The sequence below is a fragment of the Chiloscyllium punctatum genome, chromosome 46, assembly GCF_047496795.1.
Source record: "Chiloscyllium punctatum isolate Juve2018m chromosome 46, sChiPun1.3, whole genome shotgun sequence".
In the NCBI taxonomy this organism is placed as follows: Eukaryota; Metazoa; Chordata; class Chondrichthyes; order Orectolobiformes; family Hemiscylliidae; genus Chiloscyllium; species Chiloscyllium punctatum.
Window position 1 is genome coordinate 62324158 of NC_092784.1, and position 13670 is coordinate 62337827.

The 13670-nt window shown below is 41.5% G+C and overlaps 1 protein-coding gene across 1 annotated transcript in view; it reads right to left on the reverse strand.

Moving 5' to 3' along the window:
• Positions 1-13670, reverse strand: part of LOC140468209 (intercellular adhesion molecule 1-like) — a 79197-nt gene that overhangs the window by 48267 nt on the left and 17260 nt on the right. Inside the window, exons 2-3 of the mRNA XM_072564450.1 lie at positions 10813-11076; positions 2213-2527 (exon numbers count right to left, since the gene is read on the reverse strand). Of these exons, the coding sequence (XP_072420551.1) occupies positions 2213-2527; positions 10813-11076 (579 nt within the window). The remainder of the gene's footprint in view (positions 1-2212; positions 2528-10812; positions 11077-13670) is intronic.

A 13670-nucleotide genomic window follows, 5' to 3' on the forward strand; every position in this document is an offset into this window, starting at 1 on the left:
GCAACTTCCAGCTGATCTTGTTAAAAAGCAATGATATCTCAATTTAATTTAAATGGTTTAATTGTATGTGATGTGCGAAACAATTCTGTGACCAGATTTCTGCCCTTGTGCAAATTGCCCAGAACGGACTCACTGCTTATTCCTAATGGTGGTGGTGGGGGGGCTTTGTTGCAGAGCTTTGGGCCACCTGCAATATGGGAATGCAATCTGGATCCTGGTAAACTGCAAAACTCCACAATGATGCCACCAATGTATCACACTGTTATTATGCTTGTTTCTAATTCTCCCCAAAGAAGGCTTAAATTTATTTAACATGGAGTATCTTTAATAAACAACTCAAATCTCCAATATACAAAAAGGACATTGACAATAATATAATTAAATTGAATTGCCTGGGCATTATTTATGGTGAGATGATTATAGGAGGATTTGTTGTGTAAGGAAGTATGGCTGTGGCTGTATAATTGGAACAGTCTGTAAAAGATGGATTTAGGAATTTTATCAGAGATATTTCAAATATACATCATATCATGACTGTCTGATTTTGAATGGTTTATTGAGACTGATTTTCTCGTGTTCGGGGGGGTTGAGAAATGAGCAAGGTGACAGAAAGGGCTTTTCAGAAAGCAGATACATGGGAACACCACCACCTTCAGGTTCCCCTCCAAGCCATTCACCATCCTGACTTGGAAATATATCGCCGTTCCTTCATTATCACTGGGTCAAAATCCTGGAATTCCCTTCCTCAGGGCATTGTGGGTCAACCTACAACACATGGACTATAGCGGTTCAAGAATACAGCTCACCATCACCTTCTCAAAGGACAACTAGAAACGGGGAATAAATGTTGGCCCAGATCCCACAAATGAATTCAAATAAAGTATTTTGATGGATTTTATTTAGTTGAGTTTATGCTGCTGACTACTTGCAATTATTTTTGTGTGCTTAATGAAGTTTGGAGTGTTGTAATTACCAATCTTTGTTGTTGCTTATGACATATTCATTGTTATGTTGAGAACATTCTTAGATGTCATTTGTTGTTTTATAAATGAGATCTGAGTCAACTATATGGCAGATTAATGTGGAACTTTCCTGTAATGTATTTGTAACAATAAAATGTTGATTAAACAGTGGCACAATTTTATACACAATGAGTTGTCCAAATTTCCATGAGGTTTTGCTCCCTATTGACTAGACAAATGCTATATTTAAATCAAAATTTCCAAGGTCAGAATTTTAAAAAATTTATTGAGGGAATAGCAATCATAAACTTGATGTAAACTGGAAACTTGTACAGTTAGAGAGCAGTCTTTCAATCTCCAATCTGTTCAAGGCTGCTATGGCAACCTTGTGGAGCGGGAGGTGGGATGGAATCACTGCATGAGTTGATAATTAACTCACTTGGCTAAGGTTTCTATGAATAATTTTGTGCCAATTTACAAGCACGTGTACAACCAAGGAATAAGAGTAATTTGTCAGGCTCTTTGAGCTTGTTCTGCCATTACTAAAATGATCATCGATCTGATTTTAACCTCAATTCTACCCACTTCTTCATAGGCATAATCATCATTCATTTTCTTAATAATCAAGAATCTATTTATCTCCACCTTAAAAATAGTGGCAATCCAAAGATGTTCAGGACAGGTGACTTGGCCATGCTAAATTGCCCATAGTGTTAGATGCATTAGTCAGGGGTAAATATAGGGTAGGGGAATGGGTCTGGGTAAATTACTCTTCGGAGGGTCAGTGTGGACATGTTGGGCCGAAGGGCCTGTTTCCATATTGTAGAGAATCTAATCACTGTATCTTTCTGTGTGAGCAGTGCATTTCAATAAATACCAGCTCTGTTTCCATATCAACCTGGTGAAGTTACTCTATCTCCTGAGTTGAAAGGGATTAATCTTTTGCTTAATAAAAAATTAAAATACTGCAGATCCTACAAGTCAAAAATTAAAAAAAAGAAAATATTGAAATACTCAGCAATTGATGAAGCATTTCAGGAGAGTAAAACTGGGTTAACATTTCAGGTCTGTGGGTTTTCTGAACTGCTTTGCAGACCTGTATTCCCAGTGATTTTACGTTTAAAATATCAGAAAAGTCCTTTCAACACAGGAGATTTCAATGTGATCCAAAACTTTACTGATAAAGGCCCCTTATTGCTGCAACCAGAACACAGAGATGACTCAACAAAACCTGTTACAATTTAACTTACAGTAGGTTTGCAGAGTGACAGAAGAGTTTGTGATTGACTTTGTGGTGTTAGAGCCCAAGTCCACTTCAGCCAAGCAGGTGTACTCCTGTCCATCATCTGATCGACTCGCAACGAAATTGAAGACATTTCTCAACCTTTTATCTTCACCCGGAAGACCTGGTTCACTTGTGGAATCTCTTTGAACAATCTCACTCCCTCTCAGCCATGTGAGAATGAGTTTGTTGTTTGGATAGACTCTTGGGCCAATGCACTCCAGACGATATGTTCTGTTAATCTCCAGCACTTCAGGGAGTACTGTAATGTTTATCTCTCGATCTGTTAAAGGAGAATTACAGTTGACAGGATTTGCTGAGATAGTAAAGTCCACAAGGACCATTAGAGAGATGACTGATGCTGGTTTAACCAGATGGTCACCATACCTCAGATGAGGGGAGCAGCTGAAAAGGAGAGTCCTTCATGGTAACTTCAGCTGGTATGGGAAATAACATTTCTGAGGACCATGGAGCCCTGTCCTTCCCAATGATTCACTGTCACACAATGTTATACATGTACCAGACAAGATATTTCAGCCAATCACATTTATACCTTGTCATTCATTATTCCTCATTCCTCAGCACATTGGCCTGGGGACTCCTCAATCTGCACACAGCTCAAACTGATAGAAGAAGGGCTTATGCCTGAAACGTCAATTCTCCTGCTCCTTGGATGCTGCCTGACCTGCTGCGATTTTCCAGCAACACATTTTCAGCTCAAACTGATACTCTGATTAGAAAACTGAAATTACTACTGACATCAGTAGCATTGTTAAAAGTAACTTTCAATTAAAAGATTTCTAACTGAAGTTCATTGAAACAACCAGCAATAAAAATTGTCATTTTACAGAGGACCTGGACATTAATGTGTGTTGTTCTGTGGTGAGTGTTTGAACTAAAATTTGAAGAATATGGTTTATTCATCTTAATAGGAGGGAAAGAAACCTCACAATGTTTATAAAATATGTGGATGAACCTCTGAAGTGTCATAACATTCAAAGCTATGGACCAAGTGCTGGAAAGTGAGATTAGTGTAGATAGGTATATGTGCAAACCCGAGCTCAAGGACTGTAGACTCTCTGACTTGCTAAACTATTTCACCACTGAAATAATATGATAATATCTCAGCTAAAGAATCTGCTCAGTTAAGGAAAACATTCACTTTATTTAAGAACCATCTTACTGTGTCTGCATCCTGCCACAACTCTGTTTGAATGCTCGATCTTGTCAGATTGTACAACTTCCTGTGATGATAAATGCTGTGTCTCATAAACGTATCATACAGTCATAGCTTCTTTCCACTATAATGAAGAGTTAGTGACTGTTGACACAAGCTATACAGAACACAAATGAACTACAAAATCTCATTGATTCTATTCACCTTAAGATCTCTTTTGAGGTTACTTAGAATAAAATTAAGACATCCAGTATAATATCCAGTCACATCCTTGCCTTTGAGTGCTGCAGTGATTCTGGACAGTGAGGATATCCTAACCTTTGCTCCATCTGTATAGGGAACACTGCTCTTAAAGCAATATTACAACATTCCTGTTTCTTTTCCCCAGACGTTAAATCAAATACACTAAAGGTGAAAACATAAAAGTGTTGGATAAAAGAAAAAAATCAGCTATATAAAGATAGTTATTCCATAATGTACAAGTACAGAGGTAAAGGTTGTGAGCTCCAAAATAAAGTCTAATAGTCCACATATTGTTTTGATGGTGTAAGCACTCTTCCAAGTCTTATAGACATTCCTGATGAAGGGCTTATGCCCGAAACGATGATTGTCCTGCTCCTCAGATGCTACCTAACCTGCTGTGCTTTTCCAGCACCAACTTTTCGTCTCTGATCTTCAGCATCTGCAGTCCTCATTTTCTCCTTATAGAGTCATAGAGTTGTGCAGCACAGAAACAGAACCTTCAGTCCAACTCATCCATACCAACCAAATATCCTAAACTAATGTAGTCCCATTTACCAGTATTTGGCCCATATCCCTCTAAACACTTCCTATTCATATACCCAATATTGTAATTGTACCAGCCTCCACCACTTCCTCTAGCAACTCATTCCATACACACACCATTCTCTGTGTGAAAACATTGCCCCTCAGGTCCTTTTTAAATCTTTCCCTTCTCACCTTAAACCTATCCCCTCTTGTTTTGAATGCCCTTTCCCTGGGGAAAAGACCTTGGCTATTCACTCTATCTAAGCCCCTCATGATTTTATAAAGGTCACCCCTCAGCCTCCGATGCTCCATGAAAACAGCCCCAGCCTGTTCAGCCTCTCCCTACAGCTCAACCCCATCCAATCCTGGCAACATCCTTATAAATCATTTCTAAACCCTTTCAATTTTCACAACATCCTTTCCATAGCAAAGAGACCAGAATTGCATGTAATATTTGAAAAGTGGCCTAACCACTAGTGTAAATGTCCTGTACAGCTGCAACACAACCTCCCAAATCCAATACTCAGTGCTCTGACCAGTAGCTCTTGTGACAACATTACCTCCCTGATTTGAGGATTGAAACTAATGGTGGTTTAGTCAGTGTGATTATTGGTATATCTGCTGCTCAATCACATTGTCATCACCTGATCATGCTCATTCAGGTCTATTCTAAATAGTTGGTGCCTTCCCATAGCTGGCTTCTGTTCCTCCCCTGTGTTACTCTGATCGGTATTGTGACTTCATTAGTCCTAGGCTAAGAGTGCACTCTGAATATCTCTGCATGTAACCATGTTCCCATTGCAGGGTATGTGACTCACTGGTGGTGCAATGTATGTACTGTAGTTCCAATGTGTAGTGCAGACCGGTCATGCCACTTCCTTCATCTGAAGAAGAGCTGTTGAATTCAAAACATTAACACTGTTTCTCTCTCCACAGATACTGGGTTTCTACAGCATTTTCTAGGTTCATTTGAGATTTGAAACATTTGCAATAGTTTATTTTTATTACCATATTTGTCCTTCCTTGTTTTTGGGAAGCATCTTTCTCACTTGGTTTCTGAGCATGAACTCTGTGGTGATGGTAACTCAATATTGAGTGGTGTAGCTCTGAGATTTAACATGGCACCACCAAAATCTTGATTCGTTGGCCTACAGCTCAAGATGAACCATTCCCTCAGCAAGACTGTTGCAGCTGGGGTAATGTGGTGAGGATATCATATAGTTCATATAGAATGTTACATTCAGATCCCTGAGAGGTCTGCCCCTATACTGCATCTCATTGTTAGAAAGGATTTCTTCAGGTGCACTGCACATTACTGAATACAGCTCTCAAGATATCTGCCATGGACCAAGTGAAATGTCCTTTACTTGTCTGACAAATGGAAATTTGAAAGTATAATTAACAACTAAGATAAAGTCTTCTGTATTCATGGTGAAATGGATCCATGGCAATTTTGGAGCAAGGGACAGGTGAGTGTAGAGGTCCTCTATATTGCTGTGATTGGTGGCTCTGGTACATCTCAGACACCCTCATTAACTGTTCACTGTAAGCATTAATCCCAGGTCAACAGTCTGTATTACTCACTAGTCAACATGTCCACTCTATGTACAAATGTCTTTGGTGTCGTTGTGGCAATATGGCAGTGGTGGGAGGTTTCAGGGTTAAGTCCTCATTTTCCATCAAAAGTAACACCTCTTGAGATAAGACCATAAGACCAAAGGTGTCTGAGAGGCATATGCTATCAGGCCACACTTCAATGATAACTGTCCCCACTGACTTACACAGTGCATGGATACTGAGGTGGACAAGATTCTAAAGCATCTTGATTATAGATTCACTGGAATGTCTGCACCTTTATTGAGTTTGCCAACCAGCCCAGCATATCCAAAGTGTCTATGAGGTGACCCACATGATGGGCAATCCTAATGCATTCCAGGCCATCCAGCTCACACTTAAGCTTCTTTGTATGTGAACACTGCACTTCTCTAACACGCAACACAACACCACCTTTAAAACTTCCTGCAGAATCAAAACCTATCTAGTTACATTGTTGTATATCCTAGAATGACCCAAAGTGAGTCTTGGTCTCTTCTGCTGCCCTCACAGATTTCAGAGATAGACATAAAGTCAAGGTCCATATTGATTGGTGGTTCTGCCACTACCAGTTCACTTGGCTCTATCAGCTAAAATATTTGTGATCTCCATGCCAAATTGCCAGAGCTGCATTGTGATCAGAATGTGCCAATGCACGGCTTGGATAAACCATTGTATGCAGTTAATGTAGCAGTTATCAGTGTACTACTGAATTCCAATGATATCCTTCAAAATTCAGACTGATGGGATATCACATTCTCTCCTGTGATTGGCTTGTCGCAAAGATGTTACTACAGTTGTTATGGGGGATTTTAACATGCAGGTAGACTGGGAGAATCAGGATGGTATCGGGCCTCAAGAAAGAGACTTTGTGGAGTGCCTCAGAGATGGATTTTTAGTGCAGCTGGTGCTGGAGCCGACCAGGGATAAGGCGATTCTGGATCTGGTATTGTGTAACGAACCAGAATTGGTCAGTGACCTCGAAGTGAAGGAGCCATTGGGAAGTAGTGACCATAATACAATAAGCTTCAATCTGCAATTTGAGAGGGAGTGGGTACAATCTGAAGTGACAATATTTCAGTTGAATAAAGGGAAATATGGAGCTATGAGGGAGCAACTGGCCAAAGTTCAATGGTTTAATACCTTAACAGGGAAGACCGTGGAGGAACAATGGCAGATATTTCTGTGTATAATGCAGAAGATGCAGGATCAGTTCATTCCTAAAAGGAAGAAAGATCCCAGGAGGAGACATGGGCGGCCGTGGCTGACAAGGGAAGTAAAGAAACATATAAGGTTAAAAGAGAAAAAGTATAACTTAGCGAAGATAAGCGGGAAAACGGAGGACTGGGAAGCTTTTAAAGAACAACAGAGGATTAGTAAGAAGGAAATACGCAGAGAAAAAATGAGGTACGAAGGTAAACTGGCCAAGAATATAAAGGAGGATAGTAAAAGCTTTTTTAGGTATGTCCAAGGCAAAAAAATGGTTAGGACAAAAATTGGGCCCTTGAAGACAGAAGCAGGGGAATATATTACTGGGAACGAAGAAATGGCAGAGGAATTAAATGGGTACTTCAGATCTGTGTTCACTGGGGAAGACACAAGCAATCTCCCTGAGGTAACAGTGGCTGAAGGACCTGAACTTAAGGGAATTTCTATTTGCCAGGATTTGGTGTTGGAGAGACTGTTAGGTCTGAAGGTTGATAAGTCTCCGGGACCTGATGGCCTGCATCCCAGGGTACTGAAGGAGGTGGCTCGGGAAATCGTGGATGCGCTGGTGATTATTTTCCAGAGTTCAATAGAATCGGGGTTGGTTCCTGAGGATTGGAGGGCGGCTAATGTTGTGCCACTTTTTAAGAAGGGTGGGCGGGAGAAAGCAGGAAATTATAGACCAGTTAGTCTGACCTCAGTGGTGGGAAAGATGCTGGAGTCTATTATAAAGGATGAAATTACGGCACATCTGGATAATAGTAACAGGATAGGACAGAGTCAGCATGGATTTATGAAGGGGAAATCATGCTTGACTAATCTTCTTGAATTTTTTGAGGATGTAACTCGGAAGATGGACGAGGGAGATCCAGTGGATGTAGTGTACCTGGACTTTCAGAAAGCTTTTGATAAAGTCCCACACAAGAGGTTAGTGAGTAAAATTAGGGCGCACGGGATTGGGGGCAAAGTACTAGATTGGATAGAGAATTGGTTGGCTAATAGGAAACAAAGGGTAGTGATTAACGGCTCCATTTCGAAATGGCAGGCAGTGACCAGTGGGGTACCGCAGGGATCCGTGCTGGGACCGCAGCTTTTTACAATATATGTAAATGATATAGAAGATGGTATCAGCAATAACATTAGCAAATTTGCTGATGACACAAAGCTAGGTGGTAGGGTGAAATGTGATGAGGATGTTAGGGGATTACAGGGTGACCTGGACAAGTTAGGTGAGTGGGCAGATGCATGGCAGATGCAGTTTAATGTGGATAAATGTCTGGTTATCCACTTTGGTGGCAAGAACAGGAAGGCAGATTACTACCTCAATGGTATCAAATTAGGTAAAGGGGCTGTTCAGAGAGATCTGGGTGTTCTTGTCCACCAGTCAATGAAGGCAAGCATGCAGGTACAGCAGGTCGTGAAGAAGGCTAATAGCATGCTGGCCTTCATAACAAGAGGGATTGAGTATAGAAGCAAAGAGGTGCTTCTGCAGCTGTACAGGGCCCTGGTGAGACCACACCTGGAGTACTGTGTACAGTTCTGGTCTCCAAATTTGAGGAAAGACATTCTGGCTATTGAGGGAGTGCAGCGTAGGTTCACGAGGTCAATTCCTGGAATGGCAGGATTGCCTTACACGGAAAGACTGAAGCGACTGGGCTTGTATACCCTTGAGTTTAGAAGACTGAGAGGGGATCTGATTGAAACGTATAGGCTTATGAAAGGACTGGACACTCTGGCAGGAGGGAACATATTTCCGTTGATGGGGGAGTGCCGAACCAGAGGACACAACTTAAAAATACGGGGTAGACCATTTAGGACAGAGATGAGGAGAAACTACTTCACACAGAGAGTGGTGGCTGTGTGGAATGCTCTGCCCCAGAGGGCAGTGGAGGCCCAGTCTCTGGATTCTTTTAAGAAAGAATTGGATAGAGCTCTTAAAGATAGTGGAGTTAAGGGGTATGGAGATAAGGCTGGAACAGGATACTAATTAGGAATGATCAGCCATGATCATATTGAATGGCGGTGCAGGCTCGAAGGGCAGAATGGCCTACTCCTGCATCTATTGTCTATTGTCTATTGTCTATTGTCTATTAGTCTTGGCTTGGAGTGGTGTTTGCCAGCTGTGCTTGAGAAAACAACATTGTTTCTGGCATAAACTTCTCAAGAGTTGATTTGGTCCCACAGTGTGCTCCACAAAGTGGGACTGTACAAGACACTGGAATACTGTGGGCAGTTATAGTCTCCCTCCTATCACAAGAATGTTATGAAATTTGAAAGGTTCAGAAAATATTGCTAGGATTAGAGGGTTTGAGCTATAGGGAGAGGCTAAATAGGCTGGAGCTATTTTTCTGGAGCGTTGGAGGCTGAGGGGTGACATTATAGAGGTTTATAAAATCATGAGGGGCATGGATAGGATAAATAGACAAGGTCTTTTCCCTGGGGTGGGGGAGTCCAGAACCAGAGGGACATAGATTTAGGGTGAGAGGGGAAAGATTTAAAAGGGACCTAAGGGGCAACGTTTTCACACAGAAAGTGGTACGTGTATGGAATGAGCTGCAAGAGGAAGCGGTGGAGGCTGGTACAATTACAGCATTTAATAGGCATCTGGATGGGTATATGAATAGGAAGGGTTTAGAGGGATATGGGTCAAATCTGGCAAATGGGACTAGATTAGGTTGGAATATCTGGTCGACATGGACAAGTTGGACCAAAGGGTCTGTTACTGTGCTGTACATCTCTACGACTCTATGACTTTATGATTGAAAGCTGTTCTATTTTGACAACACACCTGCAAGTTGCCCTCCAAGCCACACACCAACCAGACTTGAAAATATGTTGCGATTCCTCAATGCCACTGGTTCAACATCCTGGAATTCCCTCCCTCAGGACATTGTGGGTCTACCTACAGTATGTGGACTACAGCGGTTCAAGAAGGCTGCTCACTACACCTCGTCAAGGGCAACTAGAGACAGGCAATAGATGCTGGGCCCACCCAGCTATGTCCATGTCCCACAAGTGAATATAAAAATAATTCTGGCTCTTGACTTGTGTCTGCATTGCCATGAACTTTGTGTATAAGCTTACATGGACTCAGTCTCCTTGTGCACTTCTTGCTGTCACTGCTGTCTTTATTGTGCTTGTTTTCTGGTTTTCTTTTCCTAGTGCAGCCTGCATGCTTGGAGATACATTTCTTGGATATAAGGGACCAGTCTCCTTTAGTACCGCATACATCTTGTCAGGCAGAACAGCTTTGTGGTAACACTGGAGCACACAGTTTGCTTGCTTTTTCTGTCCTGGTTACAGTGCTGATACTGTTGGCTGCACCTAGTACCTAATGTTGTCCAGCCACAATGCCTCATACTTTCTGCCATCTGCTCATAGTGAACCGATGATTTGACCTTGCCTTTTGCCAAGAGGTCATTTTGGAATGCTTTGATATGTGCTGAGACAATTACCAATTTCATTATCTGCTCCAATAGAGTGATCACTTGACGCATCCTTGTCTATGATGCTACAATTCTGAAACGACTGTGACTGCTGGTTATGTGATGACACCTTGCCCTTTTGCCCAGCCTCAGTAACCTGTGAGTTACTTCATTCTAAATGTGGCTGTCATTTTGTCCTTACTGTGTCTCTATGTTTGTCCATACTCCATAATTCTGACTCAGCTTATTTCCTCACTTTGTATGTAAAACAGTTTTGGGTGACACTGCAACTTTTCAACACATTAAGATTCCTTTAGCCAAGCATTTGCTGTACAGGCTAAAACATGTAAATTCTATCACCATTTTATTTTATTTGTTAATATAAAATTTTCCACTTACTATATACAGTTATGTCTTCTCTTTTAATGTCAGTCGTATTCTTACATTGTACGAAACATATTATCGAGAAAGACCACCTGTGGATACTTGTGATATTAACTGAGACCCATTGATCACTTTCCAGTTTGGGATAATTTCTTAGTCCTTCGATTGCTATGTAAGATCCTGCACATGACGTACTGCAGTTCACCACCAAAGGGTCACCAAATGCCACAGCCGGGGGGTTTGCATTGATCTGTAGCTCCAATCCAGTCACTTTTCCCACTGTGGATACAAATCACAGGGATTTGGAATTCATTGAGAACATGAACAATTCTGAACAAATCTCTGGATCAGTTTACAAATGAACAGATGAACATGGAGCAGGAATAGGCCTTGGTCCTTCAAGCCTGCTCTGCCATTTAATAAATTTATGGCTGACCTCATCACTCCACATTCCTGTCCAGTCACATTAACCTTTCACTCCCTTCCTTACCAAGAATCAATCCAGCTCTGTCTTAAACACATCCAAACACTCCACTGCCTTTTCAGGAACAGAAGTGCAAAGATTCATGACAGTCCAAAAGGAAAACATGTCCCTCATCCCTCCCTTTAAAATGGTGGTGCCTGATTTCTAGGCAGTCACTGCTAGTTCTGGATTCTCCAACAACAGGGAAGATCTTCCTCACATTCACACTATGAAGACCCCTCAGGTCTTCAATCAAAGTACCTCTTACTCTTCCAATTCCCAGCAGTTATAAGCCCTACCTTTTCTCATTCCTGGTATTAGTCTCGTTAAGGTTTTCTGAACTGCTTCCAACACATTGACATCCTTCTTTAAATAAGGGGACCAATCCTGCACTCCAGATGGGTTTCACCTGAAACATAAGCTCCCTACTTTTGTATTCAAATCCCCTCGCAATTCCCAACTACTGCACCCTCATACAAACCTTTCGTGATTCATGCTCTAGGCTGCATCCCTTTCACCGTTTAGATATTTTACTTATTTAATCTTCTCTGGGGCAATATGGTGGAAATCAAGCCCCAGTATTCGGGGCGTTGCTACAGAAGTTAAAGATATTTTTTTAAAAGTATGCAAAATTCAAGTAAGCAAAAGTCTTTCATTCCCGCTTTACAGTTGGTTGACCCAATAGGCAAATGTGGAAGAGAAGCTACTTGTGGTTGCAGAGTCTGTTGCTTCTTTTCAGCTGTATTTTAATGACATTGGTTTTAGGATCAGATGGAAACCCTTAACGGACTGCACTCTGGCTGTCATAAAAGATAACCCTACTCAACACTGAGCATTCAAAACTCTCTTGGATAGAAGATTTCATAAATTCGCAATCCCTTTAGTAAAGAAATATTTCTTAATCCCAGTAACAGATAGCCAACTTTGTAATCTAGGACTATGAGTCTGTGTCTTCGATTCTACAGCCAGAGGGAACACTTGCTCAGCACCTGCTCCAGAAAGCCTTTCCAAATGTTTTATTTCAATTCAATCAGCTCTACTGTAGGTTTGGTCTCATCAGTGCTCAATATAACTAGCAATTATATACCCCCTACTTAGACTAGTTGATAAGAGCCCATGGTATTGGGGATAATATATTAGTGTGGATAGAGGAATGGCTAACTAATAGAAGTCAGAGAATTACTATTAGGGGAACCTTTTTGGGATGAAAACCTGTAATGAGTGAAATGTCACAGGGGTTATTGCTGGGCCACAATTATTTACAATATATATTAATGACTTGGATGACAAAAGTGAATGTACTAGTATGATAATGCTGAACGGGCGATACAGTGGCTCAGTGGTTAGTACTGCACCTCACAACGCCAGAAACTCGGGTTCGATCCCAGCCTTGGGCGACTGTCTGTGTGCAGTTTGCACATTCCCCCCGTGTCTACGTAGGTTTACTCCGGGTGCTCCGGTTTCCTCTCACAATCCAAAGATGTGCAGCTTAGGTAAATTACCCATCGTATTTTTCAGGGATGTATAGGTTAGAGGTAAATGTAGAGGTCTGGGTAGGTTACTCTTCAGAGGGTCAGTGTGGACCTGTTGGGTCAAATGGCCTGTTTCCATACTGTAGGGATTCTTTGAAAATTGCCTGCTTTACCTGTCTTTTAGTCCCAAATTGACAGAGCACAGGCTGCATTTCTGTACCTAGCAAGATACTCTTTATTCCATATAAATATTCTAACGACTGATATACATACAATTCATAATTGTTGATACAAAAATCTATCAGCTACATCTTTAACCCCTTTATAAAGTGCCCATTCAGACAGAAAGGGAGAAAAACATGTGTGTTATGGGTGAAGGAAACGATGGGAAGGTTCTTGTTCACAGGTTTGGCTGAAGTGCAGCTTGTCTGTACATGCTGTTCTATAAGGCCTTTTTCTCATACCACTGAAGGCGGGTCTCTGCACTCCAAACATTAACTCTGCGTTCTTTCCATAGATGCTGCCAGACCTGAGTTTCTGCAGTAATTCCTGAATCTGTTCCTAATTTGTAAAATCTCTCTTCATCCTGGTAACCAAAGAAAACACATGCAACGTGCCTCAATGGCTACTGCCTGGTGGCTCTGACCTCCATCACTATGGAATGCTTTGAGAGATTAGTCTTAGCTCATATTAACTCTAGCCTCCCAACCTGCCTCAATCCCTTGTAATTTGCCCAATGGTGCAACTGGTCCACAGCGGATGCCATCTCCCTAGCCCTATACCCATCCATAAAACATCTGAATAATAAGAATACCTCTGTCAGGTTTCTACTTATTGACTACAACTCCACCTTCAACACTATCATCCCAACCAAACTAATCTCAAAACTCCGAAACCCAGGTCTCAGTCCCGCCCTCTGCAATTGGATCCTCAGCTTT